Source organism: Hylobates moloch, unplaced genomic scaffold (genome assembly GCF_009828535.3).
Source record: "Hylobates moloch isolate HMO894 unplaced genomic scaffold, HMol_V3 SCAFFOLD_2, whole genome shotgun sequence".
NCBI lineage: Eukaryota > Metazoa > Chordata > Mammalia > Primates > Hylobatidae > Hylobates > Hylobates moloch.
Genome location: NW_026652277.1, coordinates 93,763,910 through 93,787,377, shown reverse-complemented (window position 1 = coordinate 93,787,377; position 23,468 = coordinate 93,763,910). Strand labels below are relative to the sequence as shown.

At 38.2% G+C, this 23,468-nt stretch overlaps 1 protein-coding gene across 1 annotated transcript in view; it reads left to right on the top strand.

The window, feature by feature from the left end:
• The window catches only part of COL19A1 (collagen type XIX alpha 1 chain), a 337,609-nt gene that overhangs the window by 240,810 nt on the left and 73,331 nt on the right, over positions 1-23,468 (top strand). Inside the window, exons 17-23 of the mRNA XM_032154149.2 lie at positions 2,902-2,964; positions 10,134-10,175; positions 17,630-17,692; positions 20,901-20,936; positions 21,836-21,871; positions 21,966-22,019; positions 22,678-22,731. Coding sequence (XP_032010040.1) covers positions 2,902-2,964; positions 10,134-10,175; positions 17,630-17,692; positions 20,901-20,936; positions 21,836-21,871; positions 21,966-22,019; positions 22,678-22,731 — 348 coding nt within the window. The remainder of the gene's footprint in view (positions 1-2,901; positions 2,965-10,133; positions 10,176-17,629; positions 17,693-20,900; positions 20,937-21,835; positions 21,872-21,965; positions 22,020-22,677; positions 22,732-23,468) is intronic.

Sequence of the window (23,468 nt, the reverse complement as noted above, 5' to 3'; positions counted from 1 at the left end):
GTCTGTAAAGGATCATATCCCATTTCACCCAATTTTTTACAAATCATTTTCTTTCTATTGTTTTTACTGTTCTCATTTACACTGCTACCTGTTTTATTCCATGCAAACCCTACAACACATTTGCTTTCCTGCTTCTTTTCCTTACTGCCTCCCAGAACTCTTTGGGAGGCTTCACACTTCTTGTATCTCAGACCACCTGCTCTCTCAACCTCTGCAAACAAAGATAGGATACATTTGAATACAGTCACAGACTAGGAGAAATGTTTTGTAATATTCAGGGATAATCTCCCTAACATGGGTTAAGAGACTGTATGAACATAGATGGGAGATACAAGGAGTAGATAAAGGGGCCTCTCTCAACTACATGGTATGGCTACAGCGAAAGGTAATGTGTTCACTTTCTCGCCTCCTTCACCAAGCACAGTGAAGTACCTGACAGAAGTGCTACGTACAAGTTTTGTTGATTTTTTTCAATTTCAGTAAAGTAAATAGAACATAGAAGAGTGACCACCCAGTATTCTCTAGGGTACACACATCATCATGATAAGAAAATTACTGCAAAAGTGATTTTTGGTCGAGTTTGCCTTTAAGTTAAGATAGTAGAGTAGACGAGAGCTGGCTTTGGGCCCAATGCTGATGTTAAGTATTAGCCCTGCCACTTACCAGTGGTGTGACCTTGGACCAGTTAAACATTTCCAACCCTCATTTTCTTTATCTTTGGATCAGACAGAATGATGAGACATTCCTCATGTGTCATTGTAAGGACTAAATTAGTTAACTCCTGCTGTAATGCCTAGCACATAATAAGCACTATATAAATGTTTGCTATTGGCCGGGCCTGCTGGCTCATGCCTGTAATACCAGCACTTTGGGAGGCCAAGGCAGGTGGATCACTTGAGGTCAGGAGTTCAAGACCAGCCTGGCCAACATGGCGAAACCCTACCTCTACTAAAAATACAAAAATTAGCCAGGCATGGTAGCACATGCCCGTAGTTCCAGCTACTCAGGAGACTAAGGCACAAGAATCCCTTGAACCTGGGAGGCAGAGGTTGCAATGAGCTGAGATCGTGCCACTGCACTCCAGCCTGGGTGACAGAGTGAGACTCTGTCACAAAAAATAACAACAAAAAAAGTTTGCTATTATTATTTGACTGATTCTGCTACTCTATTTGGGAGACAGTATTATTAACTTTTATGCTATATTTAAGAGCCGTAATAATTAAGACTCTCTCTTTTAACTAGATTGAATATGTATGAAGTTAAATTTACTTACTCCATCACTGTTCTTTGATCTAATCAGCCTTGTCATCAACACACACTCACTGAATGCCTACTATACGTATACCCCTAAGCCACCTGTTAATGCTACTACATATGGTGTCTAAAATTCCTCCTTGCCTCATTATATATTTGCAGAAGGATCAATATGTATGGAACCTCATGTCTCCTGACTTTCAAGAATAAGATCTTAACTTGCATGTTCTTGGCTAGATACTTTGTGTAACAACCCCCCCACTCAACGATTGCTTTCTTTCTTTACTTCCTCTAGCTGACCTAGAATTCTTTACACAATGCTGGTTGCTGAAAAGTTACATGAAAAATATATAATGCCATAAGAATTCTCTTCTTACAATAGCTCCGTTATTGTTTCAGTAAGGTAACAGCATCGTTTGTCTTTCCAATCATAGGCAACACCATTACTCATGAGGCCCATTATTTTCTCAAGAATTATACCAACCTGCTTCTAAGTATCCATCACCTCATTCTTGTGCCCTTTATGTTTAGTGGCACAATGCAAAGGTTTTATATTAGAAGAGATCTTCAGTCACAAGCTGCTCATAAGAAACACCTGGTGTAAATGTTAACCAACATTAATCTTTTCTGTACACCTAAGGTGTTACCTGTATCAGTGAGTGCAGCTAACGATTGCTTCTTAAAATTTTTCTCCACTTTTCAAAGCTTTTATTCCCATTGAAAAATATTAATCTTTGTGTAATGGCACTGTTTGATTTTGGCTAATCATCTTCCTTCTGTGTCTTATCTTCTAAGGTAACATGTTAAGAACTTGGTCTCTATAATATTTTCTCTCCTCCTAGCTTTTGGGTTCTGGATGAAATATGCAATCTCTTTTCTGAGATAGTTGAACCTATTTGACTTGAATTACTTAATCTAAAATAATGCTAATCTTTGTGTTTTTTTATGGCCCTCACCCCAAAATGTAATCCCTGAAAAACCTGGAAAAGTCTTCTTTCCTTTCTTCCTAGAAGCTTTAGGGATAGCCAAATGTATTTGCTTCTTTCCTATCCACTCCAAGCCCAGCATAGTGCTTACTGAATTGTTTCCAGGTCAACTGAAAACTATCAATATTTAAATTTCTTAAGCCTGAGATTTTATAGCACACATCTTTTTTCTGGCCCAAAAGTCCATGTGCATCCCATTTTCATACAACTAATTCAAAAAGTGAAGCAATAGAAAAACATTTTTTCCCATATTTACTAAGTTAATAACATGTAGGAACACACAGTTCTATAGTACATTGATCAAAATCCTGTGAGAAGTGCCAAAAATAAACTGAAGAGCTATAACCTCTTCTCCAGGAGGGTCTTATGGGTATAATTCCTTTTAATAAAGAATATGCTGATGGCTGACCTTCTGGTAAAATGTTACATGCTCCCACTCAGGACCTCTTTTTGGATTCATGCAGGATTTAACCTAGAAATATCTTCGGAGCCTGATGATAGGTTAATGCCCATGTATTTCTCTATTAATCAGAATATTTGACTGAACAGAAACTTCCTTTTTCTTCACTATATGATTTCAAGAGTTCTTAGATATGCTATTTAAATGTTCATTGTTTTGGTAAATGTGTATATATCTGTCTTTGATTTGTTTATAATACAGGGACCTCCTGGAATACAAGGAATACACCAAACTCTTGGTGGATACTATAACAAGGATAACAAGGTATGGCTTCTTTTTTCCCATAATTTATAATACATAGAAATTTTATGTGATTGTATTTTTGAAAAAAAACTTATTAATTCCTAACTTCTCAGACTTTTAGACATGATTGCATGTATTTAAACATCTTTCCATACCGAAAGCTATGTTTCAAAAACAAAAATAAAAAAGTGTTTTGCTCAGTATCTTACAAATCTAGGGTTTTATCCTAATAAGTTTTTTAAAAATTTTGTTCAAAGTTTGTTAATGCAAAACATTGTGTTCCACCATCACTAACATCACAGATCTAGCCTCTCTGAGGGCAGAAAGAAATTATTTGATACTTTGAAGTTCTGGGTAGCACAACAGGTGATAGACTTCTTATCAAAACCAATAGGTGCTGCACCAAAATCTCAAGCAAATATTTGCATACTACAGTTCAAGAATGAGAGTCTCCACCTTTCGCGGGGAATTACATTTAATTTCCCTGAGGTTTTTTTAAATCACATTTGGGATAGGTGGAATGCTGATGTGGAAGTATCCAAATGGCAAAAGCAAGGGAGTTTTCTTCCAGATTCTGCAAGGAGCATAATAGAGTGGCAGCCAAGAGAAGATCTAGGTGAGATCATTGATTGATTCATCATTCAATGACAAATATTTGGGGTCTGATCACTTTGTGTGAGGCATTCTGTCCACTGATTAGGATACCTTGTATATGTAATGGTTCATCATTGATTTCTTCCACCACAGAAAGAATTGGAGACACTTCCCTTTATGTCTTTCTTTTCCATGTTCTTACTTTCCCTTCCTGTAATTTTTTTCTGATAGTTGTTACTCCTCTTTGTTTAGAAATCCCAAAGAGACACTATATGCCAAAAAAATTTGTTAAATGACTAGCTAATTATAAAATCCCAGTTTCTCTTGCTTCAGAACAAGGTCAACATAAAGACTTAGATAATTTATGGTTGACAAATTTAAAATCAAAATGGAAAGTTTTTTGTACTTTATAAATTTGATAGTGATGCTATTTTAAATTCTCTCCTTTATTTAGGTTTTCCAGGGAGTATTATGTTAGGAAGAATGTTTGGGATATATTTCATGTTTCTTTATTAAACACTTCTTTAATAGAACTGTACTAGCTTTTTCAAGATATTAAGGCTTAGCACAAGTGAAAAAAGAATGCTGAAGCATGTTTAAATTTAATCAATTTAATGACGCCTGTAATGACACCTGCTGTTATAAAATAGGATTTATCATAAATGCTTCAAAATAATGAGAATAAGTTGGCTCTGATGTCACAGTATCAGCTACAAAAACTTAAAGAACACACTATATTACTATCGCCCTTGGTATAAAATATACCGAGTTGCTACTTAGCTACTTAAATATTTGCTATCCCTTGCAAAACTTTTAAAGCTCACATCTTTACAGGTCTCCCAACACTACTTCTCTATACAGTTTATCTTGCTGATGAGTCAGTTTTCCCTTAAATGAAGATATATGGAGCATTTATATTTTAGAGTCTAAAGTTGAGAATGTAAATTTTTAAACTTTAAGGTTATATTTCAAAAAAAAAAAAAAAATGGTCGCTGACCAGAGCAGCTGAGTGGAAAATCTTGCTAGTAACAAACCAGTACTTTGAACTTAGTTATTAAATCACCTAAAAGAACCCCAGTTATTCTTCTTGCCATTACAGAATAGAGGCCCACAGGTATTTAGTCCACATGTTCTCTAAATGTGACTTTAAAGCTGGAATACGACTGGATAAAGAGAAAGGAGTATAGCTGTTATCCCAAATGATGCACTATAACCATTTAGCGTTAGAGGCTTTAGATCCATCTGTGAATTGAGACAATAACTTACCAAACACTTTATTCTGTTTCCTTTGGGAGTAGTTAGAGCCCTTATACCAAGGCCACACCAGGAAGGATGGAGGTGGTGGGACCCACCTTCCCAGCACCCACACTGCCCCATGCTTCTGTATTGTAACCACCTCCTCCTCGCCCTCAGCTTCATAAAGGAAAAGCCAAATGTGCTATGATGAGCATGAGCATGATGTTTTCCATTGGCATTGTCTCCACCACCTACCCCTGTCTGTTTTTGGACACTGAGGTTGTTTCATTTTGCAATTTGTAGCGTGCCGGATGGTCTGACTGTAGCAAATAAGCACAGAGAAGCCGGGCCTGAGTGAAACCTTCCTAGAGATTAAATAATGGACTGTGTATTGAGACATAGCAAGTGACACTCCAAGGTTAAAATAATCTTCCCTTTTAAATTGGCATTGATTTATGTGATGTCTGCACTGGAGCCCTGGACCCCAGCTCTTCAACTCACAGTGGCTTCAACAGTCACACAGCCCGGATTCTGCTGAAGCAACTACCCGTGGGAGAATGAGTAACAGACTACTCATTAACTGCCCCTCCTCATTCCGAACTCAGAAAGCCCATGGTTCATTTTCCAGTCCCAGGATCCTCACTTGCCCTGTGGCCCCCATGTAGGAACCGATCTTTTCCTCTGCTATTTTCCTTATGTCATCTGGAGGGAGAAGCTCAGGTATAAGAAACCCTCTCTCCTCACAGCACAAATCAAAAAAGGGATGGAGAAGAAAAAAAAAAGCAAATAAGGAAGAAAAAAAAAGCAAATGAGTAATAGAGAGACAGCCTAAGGAGTGAGGTCAGGAAGATGGATATGAGTGTGTTTGTGTGGATTTTTGCATGGCCACTTATGGATGCAAAGAATAAAAGGTAGATTTCTCTCTCTATCACAAAAATAACGTGCAAAACAGCTGCTCCCATTCTGCAAGATTGTTTGCAAAGAAGCAACAATGCTGAGCATATTCTTCCTCTCAAGGAAAATCTGCTCGTGATCCAGTAAACTGCACTTCATTGTTTCCAGCTCTGGGGGTTTTAATAAAAATTTGATAGGCTCTGTCAACTACTGAAGCCATCAGACCCACAGTTCCTTACTACACTTTAGATGGAGAAAAAATATATATACGTTTTATCTGCAGAGGCCAAGTACTGGCGGATTTTACATTTGATGTTGTTTTTAAAGCTCCATATTGAAAATGCAGAGTTGTGTTATCTTACATCACCACACTGGGTCTCAGCTGTTGGAGATTTATGCTGTGCCTCCCAGCAACCAATTCTTGTATTCATTTCTCCAAATTGTTGATCCAAAAAAAAAAAAAACCAATTTGCTAGCAAAATAATCTATTTTTCTTTTCACATATTAAATCATAACTTCACTTTAATATCCACAGACTAGAAAGGACAGAAAGCCTTTATCCAAAATCCAATATTCAAGGCCTTTCCAAGCAGTGAGTTAAACCCAGCGATGGCGTATAAAGTGTAGGCTCCCTTGGAGACACTGCAGGCAACCGCTCTGGGTCCAGAAGATTGAGAAATAAAGTTTAGGTTCTAACTTTATCACTCTCCTTCACTGTGCCCCAGGCTCCACTGGCTTTGAGGGACATTGTGGACTTACGCACAGATGTATGGGCTTTCAGATGTTGGTTTGATTACACACAGCCCCCCAACTCACCTGAGTCTTCCCTTCCTTTCGTGACACTTGCGGCTGGTGACATGGTTTTTTGCAGATAACTAAGAGGTTGGGCTTTGAGCCAGCCTTAGGCCTTATTTTCAAGTGAGCACGGCTTTCCTAGCCCACATATTATGTTTTAACTTGCTAGGGCTGCCACAACAAAATATCACAAACTGAGTGGCCTAAACAACAGAAATATATCATCTCACAGTTCTGGAGGCCAGAAGTCAAGATGAAGGTGTTGTCAGGGCCATGTTATCTCCGAAGGCACTAGGGAGGAATGTCTTCCAGGTCTCTCCTAGCCTCTGGTGGTTCCTTGACCATCTTCACTTCAAACTATAGCAATAGTGATCTGAACGGGTACCTCTGTATATTTTGTTGTCTAAATATTTCTGTACCTTTTAGGTTTTCTATCAGCATATGTATTTTTAATCAGAAAAATAACCTTAATGGAAAAACCACGTGATTAGAATTACTGGCTCATTTGCCCAACAGATATTTATTGAATGCCAGGGGAGGCTTTCATGAATGGCATTTCATAATAGTTGACACCTGATTAATGACTAGTTTCTGGCCAGACAAAAAGGTAAGGACAAAGAGTGGTGATCTGGAGGATGAGATGGGAATGACCTTGGTCAGTTTAGGGAGCTGAAAGAAGACCATGACAGCTGAAGCTTCTGAGGAAGAAGAGTGGCCAACATGATGCTGGAGAGGGAAATGAGTTCAGGTCATGCAGAGATTTGATGGTGATGTTAAAGTTTTGAGAAATGGAGGCCAGAATGTCGTTTGAAGGTATTTCTCTGATCTTGTGTAGAGAATATGTGTGTCAGGAAAGCAAGAGTGGATTGTAAAAGGCCAGTTAGAGACTCACTGCAATCCTGGCAAGACATGATGGTGGGCTGCCTGGGTATAGGCAGGTTGACTCTGTCTCTTAAGAGAAGAGAAAACATTTGGGGAGACAGAGTCAACCAAACTGGATGACTGATCATGTACAAGGAATAAGGATGAGGGCGATTATATTAGTCTGTTTTCATGCTGCTGATAAAGACATACCCTAGACTGGGCAATTTACAAAAGGAAAAGGTTTCATGGACTCACAGTTCCATGTAGCTGGGGAGGCCTCATAATCATGGTGGAAGGTGAAAGGCACGTCTAACATGGTGGCAGACATCAGAAGAGTTTGTGCAGGGAAACTTCCCTTTATAAAAGCATCAGATCTCATGAGACTTATTCACTATCATGAGAATAGCACAGGAAAGACCCACACCCATGATTCAATTACTTCCCACTGGGTCTCTCCCACAACACGTGGGAATTGTGGGAGCTACAATTCTAGATGAGATTTGGGTGGGGACACAGCTGAACCAAGTGGTATTGAGAATGACACTCAGACAGCGAGGAAGAGTTCAGGTTTTCTTTCTTTCCTTAATTGTTTTCAATTGTAGAATGGAATTCCTGCTCAATTTAACAAGAAAAACTGCAGAGATACATTAGAAAAAATTGATTATTTTTCCCCCACTTCTGTACTAAACAATGTTAGCAGTGTGATGTAACTCTATTTTGTTCTGTCATATATGTGTATTTGTTGCATTTTTTGTTTTAGTTTTAAACTTGTTGAATATGAATTGCTTCTAGAATTTACAAGTACATACATCAAGTAGAAAATTAGATATATGGGTCTAAAATTCATAAGGGAAGTATATGGGGGGAATATAAATTAGATATATGGGTCTAAAACTCAGAAGGGAAGTATATGCTGGGTTTATAAATTTGGCTGTGTAAATATTACCTAAGCCACAAAGGTAAATAAGAGTGCTGGGGAGAAAATGTTGAGTCACAAAGAAGAAAATCCTGAGGAAATTCAACCTTTAACAGATGAGGGAAGAAGTCACAGAGATAGGAAGAAACCAGGAGAGTAAGCTATCATACAAGCCAAGAGAGTGACAAGTGTAGCAAGAAGGTCAATTACTGAAGAGTCCATTAGAATAAGCAGCAAAGATATTATTATTAACATTAGAGGGCCACATCAGTGGACTGATTGGGGCCAGTGTCAAATACATATGTGTTTAGGAGTAAACAGGAGTTAAATAAGTGGTGTCAAATAAAAAATTGCACCTGACAAAGTTAAACAGGCAAGGAAGACATTATTCAAGGCTATTGCAATAGGAGGGAGAGGGCAGACTTAGTCTGAGCTCAATTCCACTGAAACAAAGTTCAGGAGAGTTTTTAAGTATTGATGTAAGAAAGAGAACACACTTCCTTGTGTTTGCTAATTGGCTTTACCCAAAGGAAGAGTAAACTTTCTCATATCTTTGTGACAGGAAGGTTAACAACTTGGCACAAGGCTGAGGTTAGGCTCCTTCCCTCCCACAGAACCTGGAAGATAGTGGCACTATCTTCTCCATGATTACATTTTAAAGGGATGGCTGCCAGGTCCTTGAGAAAGACGTTCCCAGATTGTAAAACTAGCAGGAGGCTTTTAGAAAGATTTACATCTCAAAGGGATAGTGAAAGAACTTACAAATACAGATTTTCTAAAGCGATTGGTCTAGAAAAAGAGAGGTCAGGGTATGGAATTAGGAACAAGCCTGTCCAAAGTTGATTCCAGCTGAGGGAAATATTAAGGCTGTCTTGGTCAGTGGACGCAGAAAGCACTAACTACCCTTTTGAGAAAATTGTCCACAAATGGGAGGAAAGAGAGTAACTTAAGGGAAATGTGTGCTGGGGAGCTCTATGCTCTTTGTGTGTTAAGTTTAAAGTAGGTAGAATAGGTAGGTAGTCAGAGAGAGAAAGGGAAGTGTTAAAGAAATTGGCCAATTTTAGCTACATTTTACTTAACTTTACCAAATTGGCCAATTTCACCTGGTAGCAATAGGTAACATTAATAAGGAAAATCTCCTGAGAAGGCAGAGGGCATGGGAATCAGAGGATTTATAGAGGAAACAGCCATGATAAGAGATGAGACAGCTCATTAACTACACCCAGCTGTGCATGCACATGGGTTGGTACATTCATTGGCAGGAATTAGAAGTGGTGACTGAGGCCTGGCGCAATGGATCATGCCTGAAATCCCAGCTCTTAGGGAGGCAGAGGCAGGAGGATAGCTTGAGCCCAGGAGTTCAAGACCTGCCTGGGCAATATAGCGAGACACCATTCTCCACAAAAAGGAAAAAAAAAAGAAAAGTGGTGTCTGAGAACTTGTATTTTTTTTCAGTGTAGTTACAGGCAAGGTCACTTGCCCAAGGACTGTAGAGTCTAATGTAGTGGTCTGAGAACAATAAAGAAGACTTGAGAGTAGGGAGAGCAGATCAGAGATGCTCTGATACATGGAGAAGCCAGTTGGAGTGGCCAGATGTGGATTTGGAGTAGTGAGTATTTATCCCCAGAGGTGTGATGTTTCTCCAGAAGCAATCTCCTTAAGAAGTCACGAAGAAGATGCATGGGGTGTCCAAAGCTGGAATTATTTAGAAGAATATTTATCAGGAATATTTAACAACAGGCGAGAGAGACAAAGATGTCTGCACAAATGACCTAGTATCCATAAAAAGCTGTTACAACACTATTATCTGACTACTTATACTGTTACAGATTGAATGTGTTAAAAATTAGTGGATTTTTCTTTTGTATTTTAAATTGTTTTTCACCCCTAGGGAAATGATGAACATGAAGCTGGAGGCCTGAAAGGAGACAAGGTAATCAGATTTTTTTTTTTTTTAGATGGAGTCTTGCTCTGTTGCCCAGGCTGGAGTGCAGTGGCACAATCTCGGCTCACTATAACCTCCACCTCCCAGGTTCAAGTGATTCTCCTGCCTCAGCCTCCCAAGTAGCTGGGATTACAGATATGTGCCACCACTCCCAGCTAATTTTTGTATTTTTAGTAGAGACAGAGTTTCACCATGTTGGCCAGGCTGGTCTTGGACTCCTGACCTTGGGTGATCCACCCGCCTCAGCCTCCCAAATTTATGGGATTACAGGCTTGAGCCACTGCACCTGGCAGTAATCAGATTTTCAAAGTGAATAGAAGGGCCCAGTATTTTATACGGACTTACACATTCCCATGTAGGGGGCGGCCCCCTGGCAGCAGTTGGGTTGCATCTCTGGGAGGGTGTCCAGCCTGCAGTGGGCAGGGGCCTCCGCCTGCCTCCTGACCAGGCAGTAGGATTGGAATCTGCTTCAGGGTCCAGCAAGGACTGCTGAGTAGCAGTTGGCTACAAGAAAGAGAACATATCAAGGGGAAATTACTGTAATAAGATAAATGAAATCAGGACACAAGACTTGTTTTGTAATTAAATGTGAATCCATGTAGGTGGCAAAAACAATCTGAAGACCCCTTTGGCAAAATGTCTCAAGCCCAGGCTCACTATTTTGTGTCTTCCTAAGTACCAAAGCATAAGCTGCCCTGGCAGCCATTTTTGGTGGGGTTTATACTGTCCAGTAGTGGTTTAACCAAATAATTATTTCAAAATAGTTTTAAGATTAAGACACTGATAAATTTCCATTGCATTCCCCTTGTCATTTGCAGGTTTAATTATCACAGCTGTAAAGATGACAGATTTACTTCCCCATTCAATAAGATGTTTCACTCCTGTTTGATTCTGAAATTGTAATGACCTTGGATTCCATGCGAATGTGCCATTGTCAGAAAAAAAAATGCACATTAAATCTACAGGCAGAGATGAGTAGTTTGAAAATACTCTGAGGGAATGTGGCCTGTGAGTGCTACCTTCATTCATTCACCTGTAAAAATTCTCTAGATTGAGGGCAGGGGATTTTGACATGAATCCAAGAAAATATGACTTCTGTGTCTTATAAATCAGTGCAACCAATCCATTCAAAAAGTCGTACACCCATCACCAGAAGTTACTGCTAAAAGATAGTCTCACCAGAAACTAGGAGCTTCTTTTAGATTGATGATTGAAAATGAAATTTTCTGCTAAATAAATAAATAAAACCTTGACATTCTGAAAAAGACATCCAAAAATTGATTACACAGCAATGATAAGTCATCTGTGTGAGTTAGATTTTATTGCTAGTACATTAGCATTATTTCCTGTAACCTAATAGCTAACAGAAACCATACGCCACCATAACAAACGCATTACATTTTAAGCAATGACTTCTGGACATATGCAGGCTAAGGGGAAAAAAAGGAAAAGAAAGCCACAAATCTTGTCACATAGGACAGCTGAGCAAAGAAGAGTGTTGTGACTTTTAAAGTCTTTAAATGATGATTCATTTCTTGAAACAAAACAGCTGGCTTCTGTTTTGCTGTGTTCATTAGGAAACATATGTTACTTAGACATTCTTAAGACCTCACTGATGAGAAATTTGATCCTGTAAAACAGGTGTATTTCAAACTCTAAGGACCTTTTCTATTGCTCAAAATCTTTTCTAATTGCTTCAGAATCTTAAGTAGAATTAGGAAAAGCCAGTGGCATAACTGTTGCCTCCTCTCACTCAAATAAATAACATAGAAGAGTCTACAGGGAACTTGATGCGATACATGATATAAAGAGACACATAAAAAAAACTTTTAAAAATCGTGATTAACAGGAAATTGCCAATAAACAATGCATAAAATAAACAAAAATTACAGGTGGTAGCTCGCACCTGTAATCACAGCACTTTGGGAGGCCAAGGCAGGAAGAACCTTTGAGCCCAGAATTTAGACCAGCCTGGGCAATATAGTGATACCCCATCCCTACAAAAATTAAAAATATTAGCTGGGCATGCTGGCAAACACCTGTGGTCCCAGCTTCCCAGGGAGGCTGAGGCAAGTGGATCACTTGGAGCCAGGAGGTAGAGGCTGCAGTCAGCCATAATCACACCACTGCACTCCAGCCTGAGCAACAGAGCAAGACCTTGTCTCAAAACAACCAACCAAACACAAACATGAGCATAGCAGTTGCTGGAAGAGTGAAATCAGCTCTACCTATGCAAGCCTACTTAGTATCTCTTCTGAATCAATACATTATTTACATATAATACATACATCAATTATAATGTAATTTAATGTAATGTAAGTCACCACAGTGAAAATTTAAAGCTCCATCAGGCTGTTCTCACAGATCTCTGCTTGCACCTGTGGCGAACCCCGGTGCTTCTGAATCCTGGCTGCACATTGGAATCACGTGGAAAGCTTTGACAAAATACCCACACTCAGGCTGCATCCACAGAGACTCCGATTTGGGGTAGGGAGGGGTCGTATCTCTATTTAAAAGTGTTTCAGATGACTCTAATACACAACCAGGGCTAAGAACCACCGAGTAATAGGAAGAGCATGAGCTTTGGGACAAAAAGTTGATTGTGGCATTAACAGCTAGGTCACCTTGGGAAGGCCACTTCATTTCTCTAAGTATGCATTTCCTCATTCACACCATGGGCATAATTGTATCTACACAAAGATTTGATAGAAGGATTAAAATTAAATAAGAGGAAGTTACTCAATAGCACAATAACTAAAACACATATAAAGCCCTCACTAAAGATTTGTTCTTTTCTATTCACCCATATCGATCTTTCCTTCCTCTCATGAGGTCTCATTTAGCACTTTTGAGGATTAATGGTTGTTCTCATTCTTAGCACCTGGTCTTGCTCATCTTTGTATCTCCCACCATAATTTTGACAAAGAAGGGACTCAGTTTGTGCGTAGAATAAAATATTTAACCAGAAGAATAATTAAACACATAAGTGATTCATCATTCCTTTATGATATGCTACTTCTCAATGCACTGACCAGCAAAATAGAATTACTGAAAGAGCCAACCCTTTGGAACCTGACACTACAGTGAAGCACCAGGACAAGCACAAATAGCACTGGAATATACACACCAATCACCCCTGGTTTAGCAGCCACATCCAGTATCAAGAACACTATGATACGGGGAGAACCACGACTTGCAGTAAATGGCCATGGAGACCGTCCACATGACCAGTCTACCAGTGTGGAAATGATGAATGATCCCTGCTCTGTGGCTTGACTGAGACTGACAGGATATGGTGAAGGGATAATGTACTTGCAAGTTTCTTGAGGAGAACTGCTGCTTTATAGAGACAGTAGAACAAAATATCAGAATATCTTAGCACTCCTGAGAAAATAGCAGGTGTCTTGTGGGGAAGACTGTCAGGGAAAAGGTGGAGTCACTACAGCACCAAGCTTTTCAAATAGCATCGAAAGTGTCAAACTGGAGGAGATCACTTGTTTCAACTCATCTCTACAGTGATAAATCACTGAACATTCAATTTAAATAAAAAATGCAAACCCATACGGGTCTAAGGTTCAGTAGAAAATGCTTTTGCTTGCAGAATTTTATGAGGAAAGAGGTCTCTAAGATTTCCTTCCAGCCCAGTGTCATCCAATGACTATGTGGAAAGATGGACTGCAACCCCTTTTTTGCCCCTCCTCTGTTCACCTGTAGAGCAGCTATGAATATACTTACTCTTATTTCACCATGTACATTCTCCTCCCCTTCCCCTTTGATATTGGCAGATTTGATTTTTACAAGCAATTGCTAGACCCCTTCTCAGCTTTCTACTTTTATTTTATTAGGCAAGTCTAACTAGTAAGCATATTTTTCCTTCACACCTATACAATGGAGACTGTAGCACCTACCAGATGGGTAACATGAAGGTCACTCTGTACAACCTAATGCCTATACAAGGCTAATTGTTTATTTTCTCTATCAAACCAACAACAATTTGTTCCTAAATGTATCCCCCAGCTTCTCCCTCTCCTTACCTTGAATATAATTTACTATGTCTAGGAAAAAAATGGCTTCTCTTATAATGTGGTAAGAATAAGACTGATGATACACAGGATGTTTAGATACTATCATAGAAAAAAACAACACTTATGTAGCTTCCTCTGAATTAGGAAAAAGCCTGTATCCAGCACACTAAACTTTAAATTTGATGGATGCTGTTTCAAAAGGCATATTGAATATTTAAATTAAGAATGTGAGTGAATTTAGAGAAAAAAAATAAGCTATGTATATATAGGTGGCATGTAGACATAGCGAATATTACGCAGTTGGGATGTGGATGACTGAACTTTGGGAAACACTGCTCTGGAATATTTATACTGACAGGTCTGCAAATTGGCTTCTTATCCATTTGGTTCCTTGGCTCTCCAACAGGGCCTTACTATTATTAGCTGAAAGCCTAATGGTATAAAAGATTAGTACTGAGGTGAGCCATAAAAACAAACACTTCTTTCCTAGTATCAACTCTCACAGCACAAAATACTTCTGTGACCAAATATGTGAATTTTTCACACACAGCAAGCAAGCAATCAGTTCTGCAACAGACACCAGCTGATTGTCTTCTAATTCCATTCAATTCTGACACTATTTACCTGGTGGTAGCAACAGATCCCACAGATTGAGGGCTCAATCCCACAATACTGCCTTCCACTTCATATGCCAATCGAAAGCCCCATGTTGTTTTATCTGTGCTTTTGACCAACTGGCTATAAATCGGGGTCCTCATGACCCCGTCCACGGCACTAATTTGCTGAAATGGCTCACAGAACTCAGGGACATACTTACTTATGCTCACCAGTTTATTACAAAGGATGTTACAAAGGTTACAGATGAAGAACTGCATAAGGCAAGGTATGTGGGAAGGGGTGCCAGGGTTCCAAGCTTCCATGCCCTCCCTGGTCATGCCACCCTCCAGGAACCTCTAAACTTCAGCTCTACAGAAGCTCTCTGAACCCAGTCCTTGTGGTTTTTATGGAAGCTTCATTATGTAGGCGTGATTGATTAAATCATTTGTCATTGGTGACCAAGTTAACCTTCAGTCTCTCTCCCCTCCCCAGAGGTTGGAGGTGAGGCTGAAAAGACTGTAATCAAGCCTTGGTCCTTCTGGTGACCAGCCCAATCCCGAAGCTACCTAGGGGCTGCCAGCTACCAGTCAACTCATTAACATACAAAAAGACACTTATTGCTTTGGGGATTCCAAGGATTTTATGAGTTGTATGCCATGAAACTGGGACAAAGACCAAATATGTATTTTACAATATTGCTCTCAAGCAGATGGGCTCACTGCCCAGTGTGCACTAAAGCCAATAACTATGGCACTGGCTTTTCAGAAGAGAAAGATTTTATTGCAAAACTAGCCAGCAAAGAGACAGGAATTGGGCTTAAATTTGCCTCCTAGATTTGGGGATTGGGGCAAGTTTTAAAGGATCAGAGGGCAAGGGACGGGATTTAGGGATGTTAGTTTGGGAGGATTTGATTCGAGAGCTTCAAATGTGACCATTTATGGTAAGGTATGTTGAGGCAGATTTTTGCCCTGGATATTCCAGGCTAATGGACCTCCTTGCTTCTGGAAGAGTTCAGGTTCTGGTCATGTCCCGGTCTTCTTGGTTCCACCCAAGGGGAGGAATTGTTGGTTCCAGCTGTTTTTACAAGTCAAAGTTTTTTCTGTTATTCGTGCCTAGGCTGCATGACTTGCAGTTTTGGGCTCTGTTATACCTTAAAGGTAACTCGACATTTTGTTATCAACAGAGTAGGCCCTGTTTGGGCTGGTTCCATAGTTATACTATCGCATGAGGTTTTAAAATTTTAATAAAATTAAGATTAAATTTAACAAAACATATTCCATAAATCTAGAAGACTAATTAATACAAACATGATCTTGTCTATCCATTACAGAAAATCACAAGACATGGATTAGGATATACATATAAAAATAAGCCAAAGATTTTAGGGCTGTGGTGAATTTATACTTGAAGCACTTTTTGGTAGCTGTTTGAGGCTTCATAATGAACAGTTAGGCACATCCACACAGGGGTCAGGATTAGAGATGTTCACTGCAGCCTTGTTTGTGATAGAGAAAAGCTGATTACAGCCGAAGTGCCCATTGGTGGGGCTGAGATAAACCCTGGTTTATTAACATGTTAGAATGCTACTCAGCTGTTATAATGAATGAATGAAATCATATTTATCAATAGAGATGGATATTAAAAACAATGCTGAGTGGAAAAAACAAGTCATAGTATGTTATATATGAGATAAAGCCATTTATGGAGTTTGTTTCAAATATTCGAAATAACATATTGTTTAGATTCCACATATGCAGTAAAAGTACAATAATATAAACTGAAAATATAAATACTAAATTCTTGAGAGTGGCTCCCTCTGGGTGGAAATAGGAAATATAGGGGATTTCTTCTTTGTAAATTTTTAAATTTCTTTCATTTCGGGTACCTGGTGCATGAAAGCTTGGTGTATTCTACTTTATTGTTTTCTTTATTTATTCTTTTGAAGTAAAAAAATAGGCCAGGTAGGCAAAAGCGGCACATGCTCAGAAATGTAATGGTGAATATCATTTTGCAAAAATGCTCTTGAGGTTGGGGGAAAATCAGCATTACGTATCTTCTAGGGACTATGTTTAATTTAAGAATTGTGTAGGTATTCAGAGATCTTGGTAAACACTAAAAGGATGCACAATGCTGAGACTCCTCTGAAGTCTCATTAATGATATAACTCCTTTCTTTAAGTATTACTTCTCAAATTATGTTTTCCAAAAACACTCTTTATATGTCACATATAAATCTCTCTTCAAGGTTTTTGACCAGAACCTCTTAGACATTTCTAAGCTACTGCTGTCACCACATCTACAAGAATGCCTTATTTGCCCACAGCCAATCATCTAAGTAGCATTATAAACCCTGGAAATAGCTGAGAGACTCATTTTGCTTCATATGACTACTGACTCTGCCCACCTAAACAAAGAAAAAAGTGCCTGAAATAAAATAAGTCTGGATTATTGTGCCAGTTAAACAGTCTGATGTCTTTGAGATCACACACAAAAAAATTGGTTTTGGCACACCAGAACAAAATTATCATTTTTCTCCTCTAGATATTCTTTCCTGGAAAAATAATTAACTTTGTTTCACATTACATTTAAGAATCATAATGAAATATATGAATTTCTAAAAGACATGAAGCCATTGTGAAGTACTGACAAACACATTATCATAAAAATAGCCTAAGTAGATTCAGAACTTTGCATTGTCTGTTGGATGCTAACGGATAAATTGTACAGTTAGAAGGAGAGCAAGCAATCATTCTGTATCTGACAGTCACAATGATGCTTCTCTAACCATCTGCAAAATCTCTCTTCTGCTTTGTCTTGAAAGGGTGAAACTGGACTACCAGGATTTCCAGGGTCTGTTGGCCCTAAAGGACAAAAAGGAGAACCTGTAAGTATTTTAGCTTTTGAGGACAGAGGAAGAATATCTAAAAAACTGGATTAAAAATATGTTTCCAAATCAGCCCCCATTCCACGTACCTTGGCTGATCCTGTCATGGGAAGCAACAGATCAGATCTTCAAGCAAGTACTAGCTGTGTTAGGCACTAAGTCTTTTACATGCATTTACTCACTTAATCCATAAAAAAGTTCCATAAGGTTGTCTGTTATCACCTGCACACTTCAAATGATGAAAGTAAGGCATAAAGAGGTTAAAAAACTTTGCCCAAAGTCACACAGTACTAAGCACTGGAGCTGTGAATCACACCTAGGTGAGCTGATTCTAGAACCTAAAGTTTAAAATCACAAAGCTCCTCTGGTGTAACTAAACACTGCAGCTAAAATAATAAAATCAATGTATCAAAAGACTAGTACAAATTTATCCAAAAGAAATTGGAAACACATCTTTCTGCTCAAACAACTGTTCTCAGTGTACCTTCTGAAGTTATTTTTCTTTCTTGATTTTTGTATGATCAAAGTGGCTTCCCAACCACTTTTCGGTATTAGTGTGGCCGGTTTCTTTCAAAATGTAGTTATTTTTATGGGGAAAAAAGAAAAACCCTACAGTATCATTTATATTCAAATAGGACCACCTAAAGGGATTAGAGAAATCATAGGTACAAAAAATGACTTGTTTTAATGCTTCTTTTAAAAAAGCAGTTTTCAAGAATCAGTGAGAATCAGGCTTAACAAATGTTTCATCTTTGTTTAAAAAAAAGTAATACATTTTATTAAACCACTCTACCCCTTTCTTTACGGGAGTGAATAAAGGATATTGGTTTATCAGGGGATAAAACATGAAGAGGTCACTAAATTGCCTGCATGACAAACAGAAACATTATTTAAAGTATTCAGTGTTACAAAGCCAAATTTTCCCTATGCTTCAGCTTTAAAAAATTAACAATGACAGTAATTTTTGCAGCTTTCGCATCAGTCTGTGGCCTATGTACCCCAGTTCTTCTACCTTCGGGAGTTGTGCTTGCCCTCAGTATTCAGTTCAAGCCTTCTTACACAACTACAGGATTTGGCAGTCTTTAATGAGGTTCTCCAACTGAGTGTTTCCAATAATGTCTGGAAAATCTCATGTCTCAGAAATCCAGCCTGGTGGATGCCCCTGGTACCTGCCAACTCTCTAGGTGCTCCACACTTGGAGGTTCCTCTTACCATCTCTTAACTGCTTCTCTAGGTCTCCACTGTCTTCCCTCCAAACCTGAACACGGACACCAACCTTCTCTTAATTTCCACATGATGTATGGAGGACCCTGCAGTAAGATTTATAAAAATTTTACTGGAAAATCAAGGATTTTTAGAGCAGAAAGGAGAAACTTTCAGTGAGTTAGAGCGGTGCTTCTCAAATGTGAACATGCACTTGAATCCCACTGATTCTAAGTCAGTAGGTTTGGAAGCAGGACCAGAGAGTCTGTGTTTCTCATAAGCTCTCAGTAATGCTGGTGCTATTGGTCTCTGGACCACACTTTAAGCAGCCAAGGTTGAAGGAGTTCATAGTTCCTAGGAGTGATAGGCCTTGTCCTCCTGCAGGGATTTCCTCTGGCTTTCTTTCCTACCACTGACATTCAAGGGCAGTCCATGTATCTCGTGGGGACTGCCTTTAGCCCTGTTTTCCTTAACTAGAGCTTCTTTTCCTCCTAACTCTTCTCCGTACCAGGTCCCTATTCATCCCTTAATTATCCCACCACCCCATACATCTTTACTTGCCGCCTTCCCCTACCCCTACATTAAAACAACACAAATTTTACATTATTACGGAGAGCAGTTTAGCTTTTTATGGTCTCAACCTTTCTATTCCAGAACAGGATGTAGACTTTACTTTGCATAATAATCAGAAGGCCCAAACAGAAGAGTAGTGTTCATTCAAAGGTAAATTCTGAACCACTGATCCCGAATGGTAACTAAAATGGTAATTTTCCCCCACCATAGGACATTAAGAATATGGTTTGATGTGTAACACATCAGAGCTAAAATATACTTAAGACCACCTAGTTGAACCCCATGATTTTATAGATAAAGAAATGGGGGCTCTAAAAGATTAAGTGACTTGCCTCAAATAGTAGCCATTGGAGCCAGGACTAAATATCAAGTATCTAGACAACTAGGCTTCCGGGTTTTTCTCTTTTTTTTTTCTCTTTTATAACCAGTTACTTTAGTCAATGTGGTCACTAAACTTTACAGTGGCTATAAATAAGCAATGACATGAGCAGTGTCATATAAGCAAAAACAAGCAGGGAAATAAGAACATAAATAAAGCCTTGATCTAATATATAGAAATTAGCCACTATTAAGATATTTCATCATGTTGGGTAGATATGGGTATATAGTTGTCCCTTGGTATCTGTGGGGGATTGGTTCCAGGACTCTCAGAGGATACCAAAATCTGAGGATGCGCAAGTCCCTAATATAAAATGGCCTATTTTTATTTGCATATCACCTATGCATTCTCCTGTATACTTCAAATCATTTCCAGATTACTTATAATACATAATAAATGTAAGTGCTATGTAAATAGTTGTTATACTGTATTATTTTTAAAATTTGTATAATTTTTATTGCTGTTTTATTTTTTATTGTTTTTCTTTTTCAAATACTTTTTATCCACAATTACTTGAACCCATGGACACAGAACTTACAGATATGCTTAACCTCTTCAAGTCATTTTCATTAAAGTAAAAATGAAAACTAGAAAACTATTTTTAAAATAATGAGTTTGTATATTTAAGCACACAATTAACCAACTGGAAGAATTCAAATGAATGTCTTTCCATTCAACATTTTTATCAATTTCTTGCTGTCACTCCCATTTCACATCCAGTTGGATGTGTGTGTGTGTGATCGTTTTCTATGTGAACTAGGCAATAGGAAGCTTTGGCCTTGGGCAGCATTCCAATTTGTCAGCCACTTGGGATTTTATAAATGATATTAGAATGATTAACTCATTGTTCATTTGGGAATATAAAGGAGTTTTTAAATTAATTATCGTATATTTCCTTTAAGCTGCAAAGGCAGACTGTGTGACACTCCGGGTATTTTTAGAGATCTGTTTGCAATGGGGATCTGAGTTTGGCCTGTAGGGTTTATCCACACCCAGGTTTGGAGAGTTTATTTCTAAGAGTGTTTAATTTTATTTTCTACCCCTTCTCCTTAGGGAGAGCCTTTTACAAAAGGAGAAAAAGGAGATAGAGTAAGTAGATATTTTTTATCACTACCTTGGGTTTTCTACTTCATTGATTTGTTTCTCTCTGATTTTCTGGTATGTTTACTTTGGAGTCTAATAGATTTGATTAAATAAGGTCCATGAGCATTTTACTTTTTCCTCTGTGATTTTTAACTCTTTTATTTTGATAAATAAGAAATTTTAAGCCTTGTTAACTGTTGCCATGCAAGGAGACTTCAACATTGGTTTGAGTTTTTTAATACATTGTTTAACCAATTACTAATAGTGATTGGACATGAATGTTATACAAGACATCCATGTAGGATATCAAAAATATAAAATTAAAATAAAAGATACATTTTTTTCCAAAAATTCTGTTAATGGCACAAAGTGGATTTATCACATATATTAATAAGTCACAGAAAATTAAAAAAGCAAACGTGTTATAGCCAGTATCATCCTCTTTTGTATAACCTTAATTTTGTTGTGATTTTTTTTCATTAAGCACATATAACTAACCATTAAGCACATATAACTAAAAGTAGAATCACCAACACATATTACCTTAAATTCTACTTTCCCTCATTCTTTCTCTGAAGTTTTAATTCTCTGGAACATGAGATTAGTTGGTGGCAAATTATAACTATGTCAGCTAAGTAGAGAATGCAGTGATTGCTAATGGGACATGATAATTACGGTGTCAAAAATGGCATTGGGGGAAAAATTATTATAACAAAGAAATCAAGACAGTATTATTTATTAGTAGTAAGTATTTTGAATCATACTTTAGAATGAACTCTCCTTGATTTTATTGTGTCTTCCATAATTTCCCTTTTAATTGTATGTTAATTAGTAGAAAAGTATCAGAGATGTCCATTTCCATCTGAATTTAAGAATTACCCTTATAGTAATTATTTTATTTACAGGGAGAACCTGGGATAATAGGATCACAGGGAGTAAAGGTAATTTCCTGGCGTTCTTCAATTTCATCTCCAACCTTAATGAGATTATAAAAATTAAAACAACATTGATCTTTCCTTCCCCCCATGTGTTTAGGGTGAACCTGGAGATCCTGGATCCCCTGGTTTAATGGGAAGTCCAGGACTAAAGGTATATAAGAAATAACTAAGATTTCTTGGGAAATAATTTGGGAATTATAGCCATTCTGTGTAAAACAGGGTGCTTTGGTGTGCCACTCATTTTCTTCGCAAATGCTCTCCGAGACTTTATCCTGTTTCCATGGTGATTTTCCCCACTGGCTGCATTTGTGACACACATAGTAACTGTCTTTTGGTTCACAGTAGGATTTCTATACTCTTTTTCAGAGCATATTCACAATAGCATCCCTAAAAGCTTTAAGAGTAAACAATGTGAGCTAAATCTATGACCTTGAGCTATATTCTTAAAAGGAACAGAATTCAAGATTCAGTTTCTAAACCAAAATTATGCAACCTTGAGAGTGTCCCAAGAGAGCAGCTTTTGGAAGATTCAGGAGAAATTAATGTGGTGTACTCCCAGACAATGGGTAGGGCAAGTTACCCAGTTATCACCTGCTGGTGAGAACACATAAATTAAAAATATCTGGAAACTATCTTGGTAATCCCAAAGCACATTTCAGTATTATACAGATACAGTGGGAAAGTGGGATGGTGGAAAGTTGGTCTTCCTATACATGAAGATCACACTATTCTTTACAAATACTCAGGTATAATCTGTCTTTTTTCTTCTTTTTTAGCAAAGCTAAAGCATATACCACCTTTTGTTTTAGGGTCAGCAAGGATCTGCAGGCTCCACGGGACCCAGAGGACCGCCAGGAGATGTTGTATGTATAATGTCTTTGATATTTCTGAAATTGAAATTGAGAGTAGGACATGTTTTTTACAAACATCAACATCTGTTCAAGTAACTGAGTTATCCCTCATTTTGCAAAGACATAGGTCATCTATGCTACTAAAACTGATCATACCTAATGTCAGGAGCTATTGGGAAGACTAGACCCTTCATATAATCATGTGAGGTCCTTTTGAGTATCATTAGCCTAATAAATTGGTTTTTGGAGCTCAAGTTAATTAAATTGTCATTTTAGACATGCTTGTCAGTGCTGTACCAGCAGTAGAGGAGATTGGAAATGTCAAAAGAAATAAAGAACACCAAAGAGAAAGCAAACATTTTCAATATTCACAGTTTTTAGTTCAAGTCTCCATCTAAGGAAGACATTTCCAAAGCTTCTATCGTTTTCTAGCAAAAGCCTTCCAAAAAAAGCAAGTCTTTTAGCTAAAAGTATGTCTGGAGGAAAATCGACAGATTGCATTATAACCTAGCTTTAGTGGACTTAAAATATTCAATACACCTTTCTATTCATTATCCAGATCAGCTTTTTATTCCTTGGACAACCTTCTAGCCTTCTGACAACTTGGGAGCTGCGAGCTCTCCATCAGTTCACAACTGAGCAAAATAAGAAAAATCCTTGGCCATAACTCCTTGGAGACTGATCACTATCTGACCATGGTTAGAGTTCCCTCCAGGCAACTCTTAGGATCTCTCCTTTTTTCATGCCCT